The sequence below is a fragment of the Hyalella azteca genome, unplaced genomic scaffold (assembly GCF_000764305.2).
Source record: "Hyalella azteca isolate HAZT.00-mixed unplaced genomic scaffold, Hazt_2.0.2 contig11286, whole genome shotgun sequence".
In the NCBI taxonomy this organism is placed as follows: domain Eukaryota; kingdom Metazoa; phylum Arthropoda; class Malacostraca; order Amphipoda; family Hyalellidae; genus Hyalella; species Hyalella azteca.
The window spans coordinates 97,565-113,842 of record NW_025941287.1 but is presented as its reverse complement, the minus strand read 5'-3'; the positions used below and the strand labels follow the sequence as shown (position 1 = coordinate 113,842).

The following is a 16,278-nucleotide window of genomic DNA, read 5'->3' as shown; positions in this document are numbered from 1 at the left end:
GCAGGCGACCTCTGATTCTCACTAAAATATTTTGAAAATATTAAGCTGGAGTATGCGATCGTTTTCCATTGTGTACGAATTTCTATTACAATAATTCGAAAAATTTCTAACCTTAGATATTAACAACAGATCCTAATATTTTGTAAGACGCGAATATTCTGACAAATTCAATTGAGATTTTACAATTAATCCCTAAATGCTGACTTGATCTCAAGTATCGTTAAAGTACAAAGTTGAGTGTAGTTGTCAAGTCGCGAGTCGAGTGTAATATCAATTTAGACGACACTCATGATCATTCCCAGAGCAGGCAGAGCTTGAGTCATTACTGAGTAGAGCTCTGAGCCGAGGGTCGCAAGTGATGCATAGCTATTGATTATTAGATTTCGAAGTATAAATAGGCTATAGTGCGCTCTATTTACTTTGACTTCGTTTGGTAGGAAACCCATTTGCATCTATTATTTGGTAACTTATTTTCCTAATGCCGTCATACAGAAACTTAATAAAGCTTTTTTCATAGCCGTAATGTTTGTTTGAATAACTATGAAGGCAACGTCATTTGCATGACAGAACGTGTGTGCACCAAGACACGTTTTTCCGTAGCGCATGGCAGTGGAGAACTAAGCAGGAGCAAATAGCAAGTCAGTGTGAACTGTGAAGCCTAGTCAATGCTCTGAGGTTATGTGTAGCCTTACGCGGAATAGTGGAATTTATTAATTTAATAGACGAACAATTGAGAAATACATTTAAAACTGTCTTTTTCTATCTAATATTGTGAGTAATTAGATAATTCACAAATTTGACCGCTATATTACTCTAAAATAAAGCTGACTCTGGCTTTTTTATTTGTACATCATCTTGTCCTTGTCCTGTGCTCATAGATACGTAGGTAACACATCGACATCAATGACACACACAGTGATGCCGTCGTTAAATAATCGTTAATTTAAAAATTTATCGTGAAACTCTTTAAACGTATGTAGTATAAGTAATTATGATAAAATTTGTCAGAAAGATCAGCTAGGAGCTAGCTAATCCTAAAGTACCTAAAGCAGGAGGTACAGTGGCTGAGTGGCATTAACGTTGCAAATAATGCGACATGCGTCATTGTTGGATAACTGACAGTATTTGAATGAACCTTTAAAAATAAAATTTTCGTGTAATTTAATACACCGATGATAAACTTTTTTCAGTATTCGTCTGATCGTCTCACCGCTCTCACGTTGCCAGCTGCTGTAACTATTAAAGCAAAAGATGGCGGGTGATTTGACACGTAGTCTCTTGACAGTAGGAGAATTTCTGGAAAACCACAATTCCGATGTTTTTCTTAATGTTTTGAAACTATATAATACCGCAATTGATGTTAAGGCATCCTCACGGGTCAAAAAGTCGAATTTACCCGAATTAGACGTGTAAGTATAAAAATTGCAATTTGAACTTTCGAAAATGATCACAATATTGAAAAACACTTGTGTAAAATGTTGGTACCTAAATTCTGTAGCCAGCGAAAAGTACTAAGTTAAAAATTGCAATGTGTAACATATATCTTTTGAATAACTACTACCATACCTGAACGATGAATGTTCATTATACTGTATAATAGGTGGATCAATGATAATGAAATTATAATGTGCCTGTTCTGAATTTTTCATCCTAATCATCAGGCTTGTAAGTTGTGACTGCAGACAGAAATGTATTTTTCATTCTAAAAATGAGTCTCAGATCTTTCATATTTGTTCAGCTGATCATTTAAAAATGAGTATTATTTAAGTAATACAAAAATAGTTCTTATTCCTTAACAGATAATGTGGTCATAATAAGTCTAGGTATCATGTATGGATAGTTAATTATAGTTATAGTGTAAAAAATCATGTATCCTGAATGTTAACTTGTTAAGTTTGAGATGGCACTTGGTAGGAATTAATGTAAAACATGTGTAAATTTAACATTGAATGTTTAATAAAGACCTGAAATTGGATCTTCCTTATATAATCATAGTGGCAAAGCAGCAATTTTTTTAAACTCTTCCTCAAGTTCATTTTTGAGTCCTATAAATAGACTAGAAAGTATCTTGGATACCAGCATTTTCATACATAAGAAATTGATTAAAATATTGAGTAGATGAGGAAATTAAAAATGAACTGATTCTAAAACATCTCTGGTTTACCACTATGCTTATATTAGTCAGCCAATATTTTAGGATCAAGAAGAGACATGGCCAGGCCAAACTGATCTAGAACATGTGTGAACCACCACCAATTCATAGAATTCCACCTTGCAAAGCTGGTCCTGGGCTTCCACGAGTCCATGACACACTATAGTTAAAGGCAGTAAAATGCATTTCATGTCTTATATGTCTATATTTAATATTTATGTGCTGGACCATGGAAGTGCAAAGATTTTTATTATGGTTTAAGCAGTATCATTGTTTTTCTTTTTGCATACTGTTTGCATGTTGCCTCAGCCTATAATTTCAAATTAGCTTTCATTTTGAAATATTGAGGCACATTTGTAAGTTTTTTTGTGCTGCAAGTCATTATTGTAAATTTGTAATGTGTTCTGTAGCAGTTGAATGCAGTGTAATGAATGTTGAATGTAGCAGTTTTTTTTTTCAAAGCATAGGTAATGCATAAGATTAACTATAGGTACTTAAATGTCAATTTCTATTTTGATTTTTTTTTCTGATTTCAATTAGTTCCTTTTCCTCTTATTAATTAATTAAAAACATTATTTTGCGTCTTGGATTTATTTTTGTTTCAACTCTAATTTCAAAATGTCTAACATGAATTTGTGTGTCTAGGTGGTTCCAATCAGAGCTGCCAGCTGCCCTCAAGAGTAGAAGGGATTCTCCTCACCTTCTCCACAGCGAGCTGGTCAAGCTCATGGAATGGAAGCTGTCCAGGGGGAAGTTCAGGCCTCGTTTGGTAGATCTTGCTGCCAGCAACACTAACGAGCTGGTCAAGCAAGTAACTACTGAGGGACTGAAGCTAGCAAAGGAAAACGAGCCATCCCGTGCTCTTGCTGTTCTTTGTAAGGTTATGATGGATAAAATTAGATATATGTATATAAATTGCTTATCTCATGTTATGATTTCCAGATCACAAAATTGAGTGAAATACTGGTTGTAGTGTGTGCTGTTGTTCAATTATTTTTCGTTTACCTCCTAAAGATTATTGTATTCTCGTTGTCTCCCTGTCAATAAAAAAATATTCCTATTTCATGTGTGAAATTTTTTTATAGGTATGTATCGCGTCGTAGAATACATTGAGTCATATACAAGTGCTGATTTTGTTGAAGTTTATTGTGTTTTGTTTGAATTATAATGAATAAAAATTTATTCATTTTAATTTTGAAGTTTTAATATGTTAAATTGACGCGTTTTTCGAGACCGAATGAATATAATTAAGGAGAGAATAATTATTTTTACTACAGGCAAGCTTCGGGGCGTAGGTCCAGCCACGGCATCATCCATCCTAGTAGCTGCAGCTCCCGACAAGTACGTCTTCTTCGCTGACGAGGTCGCCCATGCTGCGCTCGGCACCACGAGCCTCAAATATTCCGAGGCAGAGTACCTGAAGCTCAATGACGTCATCATTGAAGCTGCCAATCAGATCAATAAGGAGCAGGCAATGAATGAAGTGAGTTTATACTTGATTTTTCGTATCAAAGGTAAGAACTATGTTTATGAAAACAATTTATGCATTATATTAGACGTTGACATGTTCTATGTATCAGATTAATCAAATACTGTTCACGATTTTAATTAACATCTATTATCAAACAAGGATGTTGAAGATTCAAGCATACGCTATTGCATTTATTATTTTTAGCGCATTTTCTCATTTATGGAAAAATAGGCGCTATTGTGCTCGTCATGTCCGTCTGTCTGTCCATGACTTGACGTTTTCGTCGACGAGGAAATGCGCTCTTTGTCACTCACTGCAGCGAGTACAGAGTTATATTTTTTGTCATTTAAGCACACGCCGTTGCATTGATTTTTTCGTCATTTTCGCGAGAATTTTTTTCGCCATTTTTGCTGCAATTACTGATTCTACTGTCTGAGTGAAGTAGAGTTAGTAAGAGTTATTTCGACTGGACAGTTTTTGATTTACCTCAGTTCCTTTTGTGTCGAGAAGCACACAGCAGAACCTTGGCGGTGACAATAGTATCAACTAGCCATTAATATCTTCCTATTCAAGTTGTTGATACCAGATAATAGGAAACTATATTTAGTGATCTTGCATGAATTCATTACGAACTATTTTCCCAAATGACGACCTAATATACCTAAGTGACGTTTTTTTTTCAGTCCGAAGGTACTTGCGTCGAAAGGAAGTTTTGGACGCCACACGACGTAGAGCGAACTGTCTGGTGTTATGCAATCCTTCGTCAGAACAAGCCTGAGCTTTTGGTAAAAGCTTTGATAACTTCGAAAAAAACTCAAACGTAATTCCGCGAAAGATCAATATGTTCTCAAAAAAGGATAAGTAGAAATTTATCTAATAATTTAGTTATGGCAATGTGCTTTGAGGCAAAGGTGGGAAGATATTGATCGTACAATTTTTTTTTAGAAGAGGACCGTGCATTCCATTTACCCGAGGCTATGCATTTTTTTTACATGAAATTGTTTTTACAGTGAAAGTGTCTTTCATTCCTCCTAAACTGCAGATTTTTCAAGCGTTCAAGTTTGTTAAGCTCTCTGCAGACTTTAAATACAAGCCGTAGATGTAGGGATGCGAGAACAGCAGATATCACTTTGATGTTCCTTGCCAGCTGCGTCAAATAACATAACATAACATATAACATAATAATGTCGGCGCTGAAATGTAGGCCTGATGTGGCCTGTCGCCGATTCTTTTCCTTTTCGTGCCTTGTTCATAGATCTAAACTCGTGTCATTTGACCGGATCTTTTCATGACTGACGATAGTTTGAAGTAGCTACTAGCCTTTACCGGGTTCGATAAGGAGCTAGGCATTTCAAATCTGAACATATATTTTTCCATAGCTTTATCTAGTCTTCTGTAAATGACCCCTATGAGAAGGCTATCTTTGCCTTTTAGAGTAAGTTCACACCACACTGATTCTCTAGCTGATTGATGCTCTGCAGATAACTTAACTTGCTGGGCCCCATAAGAGGTTCTAACCCACAGAGTTACACCTCTACTCTACTGCACTGCACTTCACTGAAGGATGAACTGCACATGCACCTAACCTAATGGAACGAAACGACGTAGCAATTGGGGATTCCGAGGATGACATGTCGATTCAATTTATTTTACTGCCTTGGACAAAGTTACCAAGGTAACCCTATCACAGTTCACTTGGTAGCTGCCCGCACATCGAAAAGTTTGCTGAAGTACACGTTGTTTCCATGAACCTTCTTGACACTTGGCAATTTAAGACAAACGTTGATTTCAAGTCCTTTTTCAAAATTGTCAAAATATATTCCATTCAGAGTATCTTTCAAACTGCGAATTTCAGAAGTGTGAGTGGATGGAATTGTTTCTGAATCTGGTAACAAGTCAACATCCGCCTCACCTGAAAAACAATTAATTGTCAAATTATCGAGCTCTGGGCGATGAAAGCTCAATATTACAGATCACTGAAGGATGAACAAATGAATTCAAAGATCATCTTATCTGTATTGATAACAAACGATGAAAACCATCAAGTAATTTTGATATCAAAGAAAGAAAACGGAGAAATATAACAATGTGGAGAAGGTCAAGACAAAATTAACTGCCCCTGCGATGCTAACGAATTAATAAGTAAACTTCGTAAGCGTCGTTGGAAAAAAGAGAACTCAATTTCAAAGAGAATATCTACACTGCAATAACTCTAGAAAGCGTTTAACAAGCGAGGCTGTATCAAAGAACTATTCAATAATTTATTTAGTTTATATACTAGAATTGTACGTAATTCATCCCTGGAAAGGTTTATTAGGCCGAGATCATCAGCAAAGCATCACAGAAAGTGAACATCAACGGCCAGGGGAGAAACTGTCGTCTTTGATATATGCCTCGCTTGCCATATCTGAGGTCCACAACACGACGAAGTCTTAACAAATGTTGCAACATTGTTAGAAAAATAGAAATTGCATCCTTTCTCAAACAATATACAGTAAATCCTGATGAATTACTCTATGATACAATCTGAGAAAGTCTACTGCTCACGACGTTATTAAGTATCGAATAGGATTTATGCTCCTTTCGACTCAACGAGACGAGCAACAATGAAGCAGCATTTTTTTTGCGGTCCTATTATTTTCACAATATTATCATTAAAGCGTTCAACCACACATAATAAACCGCAGACACATTCTCAACTCCGAATCGAAACAAGAATACGTCTTATCGAGTCCATGGAAAAAACGCCCACGAGTTAGTATGGAGGTATTTATCGTAGCTGCAGCATGATATGTCAAGTGCCTTACGTGTGAGAGGCTTAAACTACAGACGATACAGAGGGCCTGGCCACATCGTACGAATGCTCTTCGTAACCAAAAAGCTTAGCCACCAACAGTGTTACGCCCACACAAGCTTCAAAACGCATGGCGCCGTACTGCTACACAAGTAACATTCTAAAGCATCTGGAAATATTGCCTTTCCAATCTAGCAACACAAAATACTAGTCTACTTTGTTAATTTGCTCCATCAATACGAAGTAGTAGTAGAAACCTTCTCAGGCATGCAAAGGGCAGGCGTTTTTCGCCTATTCTAGTGTAGGTTAACGTCAAGAAAACTTTTTCTTGTCTCGGTGTGCAGTGAGAGGTCTGGCCCGATAACCTCGAGAACTCTGGCGTTTTTGGGGCGCGAGAGGCCTTCTTAGCCACAGGCATGGAACGCAGTCACGGGAACGCTAGGGCGCTTCACTTCTCCCAATTAGACGTAGAGTCACCAGCAGCGTCTCCTGCAGTGACCCCCGAGGAAGAGTGGCCTTCTCTGTACTCCCGACCTTCATCTTCGTAGCTGCTTCCTCCTTCCTCGTCATCGCGCTTCCTCCTCCTGTCGTCGCGACCGCCCATACCACCTCGTCCTCGACGACCGCCCCTATACCGTTTGCCGCCACGTCGCCCTCCACGGCCGCCCCTGTATCCACTGCCTCCAGTATTGCCTTCCTCCTCGCCGTAACCAGCATCGCCGTTCTGCTGCTCACTTTCAGCCCTGGAAGCTTTTGTCCTGGCTTTTTCAACCACAACTTCCTGGTCCAAGATTTTCAGCCCCTGTAAGGCCGAGACAACTTCGTCGGCGTGCTCGGCGTCAATGCGACTGAAGCGAAGGAACGCGAAACCAGCATAGGTGCGACGCTGAATATCAACACCACGGGCTTTCTCGTCGATCACCTCCTTCACAGCTTCTTTGATCTCACGGGTTCTGAAACGAGAAGGTTTGAATTAAACTATGGTAGTTTCCTGCTAAAATATCTTGACTTGCATCCCAGAATTGCCTGTAAGACCTAAGAATTCTGATTTGGCTATGACCGGGCACAACTATTTCCAGAAAACTCTTAATCATAACACTCGAAACGAAAATGTGTGGTAACAACTAAAAATCAAAGCTCTCTCTGAACTCACACGAAACCTACGCTGCAACAAGCCACAATAACCATAAAGCAGCCAAGCCACATGTAACCAAGAGCCTCACCTCGAGTGGGGCGGGACGTTGCCCAGGAAGACCGAGAAGGGTGCTTGGCCATAGTAGCCTCTTCCTCTGCGGTTGTAGCGGGATCGTCCTCGGCCTCTGACGGGCATTTCTTCGCCATCGCCGTTAGTTTGGCCATCGTTGAGACTCGCGTCTCCCTCGCGATCCTGTTGGTTGCTCTGGCGGACGCTGCGCCGCACGATGCGGTTGCGCTTGTTCACTCCGACCGTCACCTGCGAGCATACGTGGTGTATAGAACGCGTGTAGAAACAGCGGGGGCGCGCGAAGAATAGTTGCGTGCAAGTGGTAGTTGTGAGCAAGCGATGCTTGTAAGAAATTTCTAACACTCTGACATTATGGATCAATTCTGCACGTTTACAATAGTTTACATCCTGACAATTAAAAACTGACAGTAAAATTTAGATACTCATTCTCACGGAGCTTGAACACGTCTTCACTATTACCGTTTCACTGAAAGTCAAGTACAATAACTTAGTGCAAACAAAATTTTAAAGTTATTTGACGTCAACAACTTAGCTGGACGAAATTTTTGATAATTATCAGAAAGTACATTTTTCTCTGCATTGTCGTATTAAATAGACTAGCTATATTCATCTCTCAAATTTAATTTGTATATATTCATTTTCCCCATTCACTGGATGCAGAACCAATTTAGTTACTCAAGGGACATCATATAAATTAATCACCCAGTAAATCTCTGAGATTGTCACAGAACACTTGAATGCTCGAAAGAAAGATGATGCAAGTACATCTTCAGGTGGTTATGTTTGGAGGCGACACTGCCCCAGCACAGTAGAATATGCTGGCAAATGAAAGGAATCATCCAAGATTAGGAAAAAAACAGAAATAAAGGAAGTGAAACCCATACAGTGAAACGACCTTGAATTCTGTCCTTAAGAAATCGAGTTAATGCTGGTGCTGAAACACAAGGAAGAAATTAACAGAAAATGCGTGATTGATGCAGCAAGTGTGACCGGGTCACTGCAATGCCTGAACACAAACTAATTGCGAGCGGCATTCACGCGATCTTCTAGAACACTTGTGTTGGGTGCAATCAGTCGCCAGGATTCATGTATATATATATTCGGTAAGCATAACAACTGAAGCGGACTTGAATTTCGTGAACTTGAATTTTTCTAAATTTTTTAGCCCTTATTTTCGTGAACTTTCCCTTAACGAAAGTGCAAATTGCTTACTGTAAGGTAGTGGTTGCTGAACTTCTTGTGATCCGAGCATCACTGTGCGATACACTACCACCAGAGTCCACTGCTCACCACTAATATAATATCACTACTACACCTTATATTTACTACACAATATAATTTAATTAATGCGCTAATAATTAGCGCATTGATTAGTTTGGATTTAACAGCGAGGAGCTGCGGATAGGTGGGGCCATGCGGCAACAGTTGCAAATGGTGTCCTAAATTTTACATGTTGGCTAGTAAATATTGTGAAGTAAAAAAAATCACTAAATGTGTTTACATACCACCTGAAAATTTTTCACGAACCATAATACATATATACCAGTTTGGAAACGACTGTTCTAAATAAAACTGAATCATCATTGTTATTGTTCTTATTTGTCTTGTTGGTTGATTCATTAATAGTCAGCAACAAAATCTTGTGATGAAATAATTCAGAGCAAAATTTCGTTGAAAAATATAATATTGAATCAATAAGCTTATTACATAAATGAACTACAAAATTTATTCTACACCTAGGAAGGGCATCGATACCTACAGCAATATCCGCACCGCGTGACACTTGATTGATATATACATTAAACTAATAAATTACAGTGATATAGCCCCGTCAGTTCCAAAAGCAACACTCACGAGTATTACTTTCAGATTGAAATATAACCATGCTCATACAAGAACAAGAGCAATATTTACCTGCAGTCTGTTGCCGTCTTCGTCGAGACCTTCTTCACCACCCTCGTAGCGACGACTCGCTCCTCCACCTCGTCCGCGCCTCAAGCCCCTCCTGCCGCGTCCACCACCACGTCTGCTGGCGGCCCTGGCCTCTCTGTTGGCCTCACGCGTCGCCTCCACCTTCTTCCAGTACTCGGCGATCTGATCCTCGCTCGGCACTGGATCCTCGCCAGCAATGCGCGGCTCATGTCCAGCACTGTACCGATGTAATAAAAACAAACAGTGAAAGATGAGCTCAGTGAAGAACTATAGTTAGAAAATTAGCAAAAAAGAAGATACCCTTATCTGTTTAAATTTTATAGCACAATGATGGTACTTGATTAAACATTATGCTTCACCTTGAACCTGACCAGAATTGATTAAATACCAATGAGACGAGTTTGAAATAATTTTTTTGCAGAAGAAAGGGGTTAAATTTGTTATCGTAAAAGATCGTAGCTAAGTAGTTCGCAAATTATGGTCTCCCATATTGGAAACAAAACATAAAAATATTATTAAATGTTCTGCCACTCGAAGTAACAAGTCTAAAAATTTGGGCATAGATGCAACTCTAATCTTAAATAAAAGTTCAAGCTTAAACTGACTCCTTGAGTCGTTGCCACAGCGTACGAAGGATCGCCACTCTGTAGAACTTGTCGGCGTCAATGAGGTTCCAGAGGATGCCTGCAGGCCGCGGGGCGTGCTTGTTCACAGGCAGAACTTGGGTGGGCGTCACGATCAGGTCAACTGGCACGTCGTGCACGGAGAACAGACGGTCGGGCAAACGGTCAAACACCTGGAATATCATACAAACTTGTTTACTTAAGTCTGTAATTGAAGAAAACGTAGCGTTTTGCTCCTGTCGGAAGTTAATTATCAGAAAGACGTAGCGATGTGTTGCTGCCTAAAGTCTAACATCACAGAAAAGTAAGACTGTGCTGCTGTCAAAGGTCTAATATCACAAAAATGCCGCGCAGTGCTTCTGGTAACAGTTTATAATGTCACATAAACGTAGCGCTGTGCTGCTGTCAAGTCTCTAATATTGCTCTTAACTTGACATAAGTAGTGCCATGCTGCTTTTAAACGCCAGTAATATCATGGCGATGCTGTTTTCAAAATAGTCATAATAAAAAAACTCGGAAGAATCTCACGACTATAATGTTGTTCAAATGTTGGTGCTAGTATGCAATAAAATATAAGCCAACAAAGATTTCTATGTAGGTATAATAAAGAAAAATTGGTCATTGAGTAACTCGATGTAGAATTCATCTTAATCAAAATGGCCAATAGATTTAATTTGAATGTGAAGAATGAGGATGATATACCTGACAATCATGCACAGTGGTGACAATGAGAGTATTTTCATTGATGCACTTCATGTGACGCATCATCCCATACTCGAGGTCAACGAAGCCTTCTCCCTTGCCGATACGCTGACCTGCACAAAAAAGTCATATCAACTCAGTTACTTATGACAACATGCCTTCAAAGTCATATCAATTTTGTTAAATAGTAACTAAGAAACAAACCAAAAATTAGATGAATTGGTGTAGCCTGTACAAGATTAAACAATTCCATATAAATTTACATTTATGAACCATGTCTAAAAGTGATTGAAAATTAAATCAATTTATAAACAACTTGATGTTTATCGTTTTTATAGCATAAAGTAAAACAGAAAGCAGTAGTTAATTTTTCTTTACCTTTGGCCTGTATGATGAAAGTTGAAATTTTAACTCACCACTCTTTGAGACAGCAACCGATCCAACAACAACCAAATCAACTTTGGCATCAGCATCCAGGTCCAGAGAAGTAGAGAATCGCTTCATGCCGTCGTTTTGGGCAAGCAGACGCAAGTTCTCAGTGGTGTCATCGCCGGCACTTCTGCTGTCCATTCGGTTGAAGAGGCCCGTGCGTAGCCCAGGTGTGGGTACCAGCAGCACCTTGCCAGACTGCCACCAACACATAATACAAGGTTATTACCCAGCAGAGCTCTTAATGTCTGGTAGTAAGTCAAGTTATAGTTATTATCAATAAAGCAACTTGCAATAGAATGCAAATCATTGAAAAATATCATTTGTATTTTCTTTTAAACTGCCTGGGTAAGAATTACCAATTATATAATAACCTCATGATCTCTCAAGATAGGACGACTAAGGGCAAGTAACTATTTCTTATAGAAGCACAGTTGGATAGTGCAATAAAAATTATACTATGATTAAGTATCAAGACAGTACTCCTTATGTTGGATGAAATACAAATTTGAAGTAGCAAATTCACCCACAGCAAAATGCAAATATGCTGAAATTATAACAATCTGGAATATTATCCCTACAATGATAATTTACAGGTAACACACCTGCAGTGTTAGAAACCGCACTTCTCCTTGAGGCTTATCCAAGTTGACCTTAACTGACTTGGCAGTCTTGAAACAGTCAAGTTCAGCTAACTTTGCTCCAGCCTCATCAGCACCCTGAGAATTTAAATTTTTTGGTCAAGTTAGATGAACAGTGAGCAACAAAAATATTCCTGATGTACAGAATCGTCAAAAAATTTTACTTCCATTTGCAATTACAGAATATTTACTCTGGTTTTGGAGACCTCATTGTCAGCTTTAAAATTTTATTGATTCATTAGCAAATGGTGAATCATAAAATACTTCAATTTCAATAAGCAACTTTGAAACACAGCTTAAAAACCCTAGGATGCAAAATCCAATATATAATAATATACATTTAAAAATTACTTTTTTAAAGACAACACTTCTGAAGAATCCAGAGTCTCCAATGTTACAGATGTACAATGAATTTCTAATTTTATTTTTGAATATTTAAATAATTAATTTTTCAATTTTGTAATATTTAATTTTTTTTCAAAATTATTTCAATTGATTCATGCATTGCCCCAACTTCACACAAGTGTGCAAAATTTCACATCAATTTGACAGGTAAAAGTGTGTCATATCAATTATAAGATTTGTAGCCGACAAAATTATTTTTCAATTTTTTAATAATGAAAAAATAAATTTTTATTTTCAAAATTATTTATTTTGTCATTTGATTCATGCACTGTCTCCAACTTTATGCAGGTGTGCAAAATTTCAGATCAATAGGATAAGTAGAAGTGTATTAAATTTTGATTATAAGATTTGTAGCAGACAGACAGACAAACAAGAAGTGAAGTTAAAGAGAAGTGTTGTAAAAATTATGGAATGCCTTCAGTCAGCTAATGAATGAATGGAGAAACACAAGCCATTACCTTGAAGTTGGGGATGCGACGAAACACCGACAGGGGGAAGTTAGCCAAGTCATTCTCTTGGAAATGCTTCCATACTTTTTGCCTGATGTCCAACTTAGTTAGACCTGACAACAAAGTATACAGTGAAATATTTACATTATCACATATTATGGGTGCAAATGAAATTTTTACTAAGCCAAGCCTAAATTTTTTTCAAATTTTTCAAGTATTTAAATGAAAGTTAAGAATTTAAAGAAAACCAAGCAAACAACATTCAATAGGCTGAATTCTGAACAGAGTAAAACTAAATTCAAATAAAAAGTTTTGCACAAAGGTTACAACTCCAGCCAACTAACCTTCAGCATCTTCAATCTGAATAGAATCTGATGCAAACATGACTGCAAGATGAATCCTGTTGAGGAAATACAGAGTTGAATCAGAAACAGAACTAGACACATTCATGGTTTAAGTGGCAACATCATTGCTCTAATAATTATATATCCTGCTTAGAAATTTAATCAACATTTGGCCAAGAATATAGAATTAACCAATAAATATCAACAGCTAAAACTAGATAGTTTTTCATCATCCTAATTCAATGATAACATTCCATTTTGTAAAACACCAAATCCAAGATGTGCATAAACTCAAGCATGTACATTTGCAAATATACTGAATAACTGGATATTAAGTAATTAAGCTAGTGCCTAATATCCAGTTATTACTATTAGGCTTAAGTATCAAGTAAGCTTGTTAAAGATTGTTGGAGATTAGAAAATAGACTCGACAATTTCCACAACTAAAATTCTTTGATTTCCGCTGAAATAACATTGTAAGATAACAGTTTGCAAACATTCCATAAGCTTATACTTTTTTCTTTAGATTTTAATGCTATGTACAAAATACTCACAACTAGTCAACAAAAAATAGAAGATCATTTCTAAAAACATCATCATACATTATTGTCTCCAGGATGGTACTTTCTTCTTGGAAATGGAATCAATGTCATTAACTTCAGATGTAAAACTGGTTTGTTTCTTTGCATCCACAAGACCATTGAGTTTTGACTGTGTGAGCTCAAGATATTTACTTGGAGATCTTTCCAACATTTGTTTTCGTACATTGTCTGTGTAGACTTTGCACCTTCTTAATGATTCATGCTTCTTTTCATTTCTATCATGCACTAATGCTTTTCTTAAATGGACCATTTTCTCATCTCTCTCCTGATAGTGAACTAATTTTTCTTTCGAAACATTTGTCGATTTTTTTGTTAACTTTTCTTTTTCCATTTCACATTTATTTTCTTTCATGCGTTGATAGGCCATCAATTTTTCTTTTATTTCATGTCTTTCTTTAGAGGAATAAAGTAACCTTTTCTCAGGCCTTGTAATTGGAGCACTGCAGAGATTAGGAGTTTGACATTTTTTGTACAATCTCTCAACACATTGAACTATCTTAGGATGAAGGTTTCTGTCTGCTCTCATACCACTCTTTGCTGAACCAGAAGGAAAATTAATTTCATTTTCTGGCACATAAACAATTGGACGCAAATTTAATTCTGATTTAGCTTGTTTCCATTCAGCTAACGATTCTAGAATAGCTGCTCTTTTTTTCATGCTTCTTTCTTGTGCACCGAGGTATTCAAGAATTTCCTCTGAAGTTTTGAATGGCATTCTTGATTGACATTTTTGTAATCTCAGGTTAGGATCTTTGTACCTTTGGCACACATGGCGTAGGGCATTAACTTCTGCTGCCGACCAAATGGAAACCAGAGAATTTGTAGGTTTCTTCTCTATTACCTCTGTGCAGTTTACAAATTTATTCAATTTTGATTTCAAAGTAATGCTAGGCCTACTAGGTCTTGGATGACTGTACTGTTCCTTTTTGTTATTCATATTTTGATACGCTTCATATTCACTGATTTGGAGATACATAGATTCAAGTGCTACACTTAATTGGTTCTCATTTTCCATCAAATTGTAATGTATAGCATTCCCTATTTTTTTAGCAGAGCTGAGTAAGTCACAAAAATGCCTAATTTTATTTGTAAGGCCTTTCTCAACTTCATCTCCAAATAAGTTTGGGCCACTAAATATCTCAGTTTTTGAAAGGCTATTGATAATATCTTCAATACAATCAACAGCATCTATAATATCTATCAGCAATGAATCAAATTCATCAATATTAACACGATAGTACAATTCTTTATCGCGCTGCAAGAGCAGACTACGCAAATGAATACATTCTTTGCCTTTGGAAGCAGATGCCGGAACGCTTGATCGTTTTGGCAGACATTTAACACACGCGGGATTTGACATGCCGGGAACTTGGGCCCCCTTGGCATGCAAAGTGGCTATTTGCGCACATAATTTGGAAATTTCTTGGTCAAACTGGCAACCAAACGACATGGCGCTGCCTACTAACGTTCCCTTGACAATGAATGAAGAAAACCGATCGATAACTCGGTAATTACTAGGAAACCAAGCGGCTTATCGTCGAAGTGGGGAGCCGCCTCGTGTTGCCCGCACGACAGGCGTTCTTTCGTTGGAAAATATTCCTTGCAAGTTGCAACCCAAAATTTACGACATTCAATACAAATATGAAATTTGGCAAATTATTTCTAAAATTCAATAATATTTAATACAAATATAATTAACTCACCTCACACAACACTCTTCTTATAGTACTTCGCTCACGACCACGCTTGAACTGTCCAAAGCTTCTCGACAGCCATCTAGCTATGCACGAGGAATTGGAAAAGCCAAAAATTGAAGAGAAGTTTTTCATTACAGTTTTTGTATGAATATGTACAAAAGTATTTCTTAAAGGAAGATGATGTCGATTTTTCGTAAAATCTTCCTTTATTTATCGAAAAACAATCAATGAAAGTGAAAAAATGAAAACATATCGAAATATCAAAGCCGAAAATTTCTTTTAGAAATTAAGTAAATTAGTTTTTATATCTATTTAACGAAATTTAAATACAGTATTTTACCTAATATTCTTAGTTGAAATAAATTTAATGGCATTGCATTCCCTAATATTGGATTCACTAGAATCTGGGAGCACGTGTTTACTTGCATTATCTGATGTAATGCACAAATACAATTTAGATAATTTTTTCCGTGAGTCTTAGATGGTATTTACCGCGCAAGAAATCAAATACGTTTCTTCCATCACTATCAATAAATCGGCTAAAGTTTTATTCTAGATGTCTGGCAGCCAACAAGGATTCGTCGTGTACCGGTATTATCTAGTTTAATTTTAGATGAGCCTGCTTTCGATATAAGATCTTGACACGTAGATCTCCATAATTTTTATCTAACGACATTCTGTCTTCAAGACGTGGTAAGATCTCAATATTATAAACTCCGCCAAGAAAATTCACATAAATCTTCTTGAGGGTTTAAAATGGATGTATCATTCCTACTAAGTAAATTATACAGAAATTGGATTACTCTCGGAAT

At 37.2% G+C, this 16,278-nt stretch overlaps 2 protein-coding genes across 2 annotated transcripts; one reads left to right on the top strand and one right to left on the bottom strand.

Annotated features, from left to right (window-relative positions):
- The first annotated feature begins 1,063 nt into the window (after positions 1-1,063).
- Positions 1,064-4,632, top strand: LOC108683041. Its single transcript, XM_018172320.2, has 4 exons — positions 1,064-1,409; positions 2,798-3,027; positions 3,430-3,635; positions 4,307-4,632. Exons 1-4 carry the CDS (start codon positions 1,252-1,254, stop codon positions 4,445-4,447), a joined length of 735 nt encoding a protein of 244 aa, XP_018027809.1. The 5' UTR covers positions 1,064-1,251; the 3' UTR covers positions 4,448-4,632.
- Positions 4,633-5,623: 991 nt separating this feature from the next.
- On the bottom strand, positions 5,624-15,549 carry LOC108683042. Its single transcript, XM_018172321.2, has 10 exons — positions 15,473-15,549; positions 13,168-13,223; positions 12,833-12,936; positions 11,934-12,047; positions 11,316-11,526; positions 10,900-11,012; positions 10,180-10,370; positions 9,557-9,791; positions 7,641-7,870; positions 5,624-7,370 (listed from the first exon to the last, which is right to left on the bottom strand). The coding sequence occupies exons 2-10, from the start codon at positions 13,205-13,207 to the stop codon at positions 6,866-6,868; spliced, it is 1,743 nt and encodes a 580-aa protein (XP_018027810.1). The 5' UTR covers positions 13,208-13,223; positions 15,473-15,549; the 3' UTR covers positions 5,624-6,865.
- Between the last annotated feature and the right edge of the window lie 729 nt (positions 15,550-16,278).

Excerpts from the sequence above, each read along its gene's own strand:
- LOC108683041 (XM_018172320.2), top strand. The coding sequence starts at position 1,252 with ATGGCGGGTGATTTGACACGTAGTCTCTTGACAGTAGGAGAATTTCTG. Across the intron at positions 1,410-2,797 it reads AATTTACCCGAATTAGACGT|GTGGTTCCAATCAGAGCTGC; the intron begins GTAAGTATAAAA and ends TTGTGTGTCTAG. Across the intron at positions 3,028-3,429 it reads CCGTGCTCTTGCTGTTCTTT|GCAAGCTTCGGGGCGTAGGT; the intron begins GTAAGGTTATGA and ends TTTTTACTACAG.
- LOC108683042 (XM_018172321.2), bottom strand. The coding sequence starts at position 13,207 with ATGTTTGCATCAGATTCTATTCAGATTGAAGATGCTGAAG. Across the intron at positions 12,048-12,832 it reads GTCGCATCCCCAACTTCAAG|GGTGCTGATGAGGCTGGAGC; the intron begins GTAATGGCTTGT and ends TTAAATTCTCAG. Across the intron at positions 11,527-11,933 it reads TGCGGTTTCTAACACTGCAG|TCTGGCAAGGTGCTGCTGGT; the intron begins GTGTGTTACCTG and ends TGTTGGTGGCAG.